This window comes from Myotis davidii, unplaced genomic scaffold, assembly GCF_000327345.1.
Source record: "Myotis davidii unplaced genomic scaffold, ASM32734v1 scaffold836, whole genome shotgun sequence".
Classification (NCBI taxonomy): Eukaryota; Metazoa; Chordata; class Mammalia; order Chiroptera; family Vespertilionidae; genus Myotis; species Myotis davidii.
In genome coordinates this window covers 229647-231465 of record NW_006287465.1, presented here as the reverse complement: position 1 = coordinate 231465, position 1819 = coordinate 229647, and the positions used below count along the sequence as shown (strand labels likewise).

The 1819-nt window shown below is 40.2% G+C and overlaps 1 protein-coding gene across 1 annotated transcript in view; it reads right to left on the bottom strand.

Moving 5' to 3' along the window:
• Positions 1 to 388: 388 nt before the first annotated feature.
• The window catches only part of LOC102775513 (eukaryotic translation initiation factor 2 subunit 3-like), a 25419-nt gene continuing 23988 nt past the window's right edge, over positions 389 to 1819 (bottom strand). The window contains exon 4 of the mRNA XM_015561059.1: positions 389 to 882. Within this exon, the coding sequence (XP_015416545.1) occupies positions 835 to 882 (48 nt within the window). The 3' untranslated portion in view covers positions 389 to 834. The remainder of the gene's footprint in view (positions 883 to 1819) is intronic.

The window sequence follows — 1819 nt, the reverse complement described above, 5'->3', positions numbered from 1 at the left end:
TGGGCCAGCTGTACTCTGAGGCTCCAGCTCTTAGGCCTCCGCTGCTGAAAGTAGGTAATTGAAACAATGTATAACTCCAGCTCTGACTCCAGCTCTGAGATCCCGGCTTGCTGAAACAGGTTTCTGGAGTTTTTTTTAGCTTCTATATGTTACTATGTTTCAAATTGCCCGCTCAGAGGCCTGCAGCATCAGGCGAGGAACATTGGAGCCTGCCGTCACTGAAGCAAGCAAGCCTCATGTTCAATTTAAGCTGCCTGGCTGCTGGTCGCCATCTTGGTTGTCAGTTAATTTGCATATCTCACTGATTAGCCAATGGGAAGGGTAGCGGTTGTACACCAATTACCATGTTTCTCTTTTATTAGTGTAGAAGGATAGCCAGGATCTGAAAATAGCCCAAGTGCCCATCAGCAGATTAGTGGATTAAAATGTTGTGGTTCATTTACAAAATGGAATTTTATACAGCTGTAAAATAGAAGAATCTTTTACCTTTTGAGTCAGCTGGAGGGATTTCGATAGTATTATGCTAATGAAATAAGTCAGTCAGTGAAAGACATGATATCAGTTATATGAACAAAATAAACTCACCAACAAGATAGATCTAGAAACATGGAAGCATTGAACAGCCTTATGAATCTCAAATGGAATAGATGGGGGCAGTGGGAAGAGATTAACAAAAGAACTTAGATGCCTATATTCATTACCTATGGAAATAGTACTGTAATGGCATATGGAGAAAGTAGGAGAAGGACGGAGGGTGTTAATGGGGGGAAAATGGGAGGACTTCTATAATACTTCAACAATAAAGATAATTTTTTTTTATTTCAATATTGTATTTCAACTGAGCGGAAATTGGAATAATGGGAGCTCCTTCTGCCACTGTACCTATATGATAAAATTCAGAAAGATCAAAATTTTACAAATTGTTTTGCACATCTGTTATATAACATAACTTAAGATTATTAAAAGAACAGTAATCATTCTATTTAGAAATCATTCTGTTTGGAAAATCATCATTCTGTTTAGAAAAATTACAATATTTTCTTTTTCCTCCTGAGACTGAATACTCTAAAGTGAGATTAATACCTATAATAAAAGAATAATACTGTTAAAAAGAAATAAATATTTGAGTTAATGGGAAAGAAAGTTTGGTAACTGAAAAGATTCCCAATAACATGTAATTTACACCTCAATACATGTCACGAGAAAATTATAGACACTTTGCTACTCAGAAGTTGCTGGCAAACACAAATTTTCTTTTTATTAATTAAACATCAAACAATCTGGCCCATGAAACAGAACAAATAGGAAAATATTTTAGAGGTGTACATTTTTTTTTCTAATAATGTGGCTAAGAGAGTCAATATTTCTAACAACTAAAAAGGGCAAGGGAGAAAAAACAAGATGGCGGCATAGGTTAATGCCGGAGTTTGCTGTCTTGAACAAGCACTTCAAAAGTGAAACTAAAAGACAGAACAGACATCACCCAGAACCACAGGAACGCTGGCTGAGTGGAAGTCCTACAACTAGGAGGAAAGAGAAACGCATACCGACACTCAGAGAAGGCGCAGTGCTGAAGTCAAATACTGAGGTGTGGAGTGCATGCGGAGGGCGGCGGCGGAGGGCGCGGTTGGCGTTTTCAATCGGGAGGGAGTCGCAGACTCTGAGCTCCAGACCCGGGCGAGTCTTTAGGGGCACAGACTCAAACGGGAGAAGCAGGACTGTCTGGTTTCGGTCGGAACTCGAAGGCAGCTTTCTCTCCGAGGTTTGCAGCGGTTGCTGGGACTCAGAGAGGCAGAGCCCCCGGGACAGGACTGAGAGC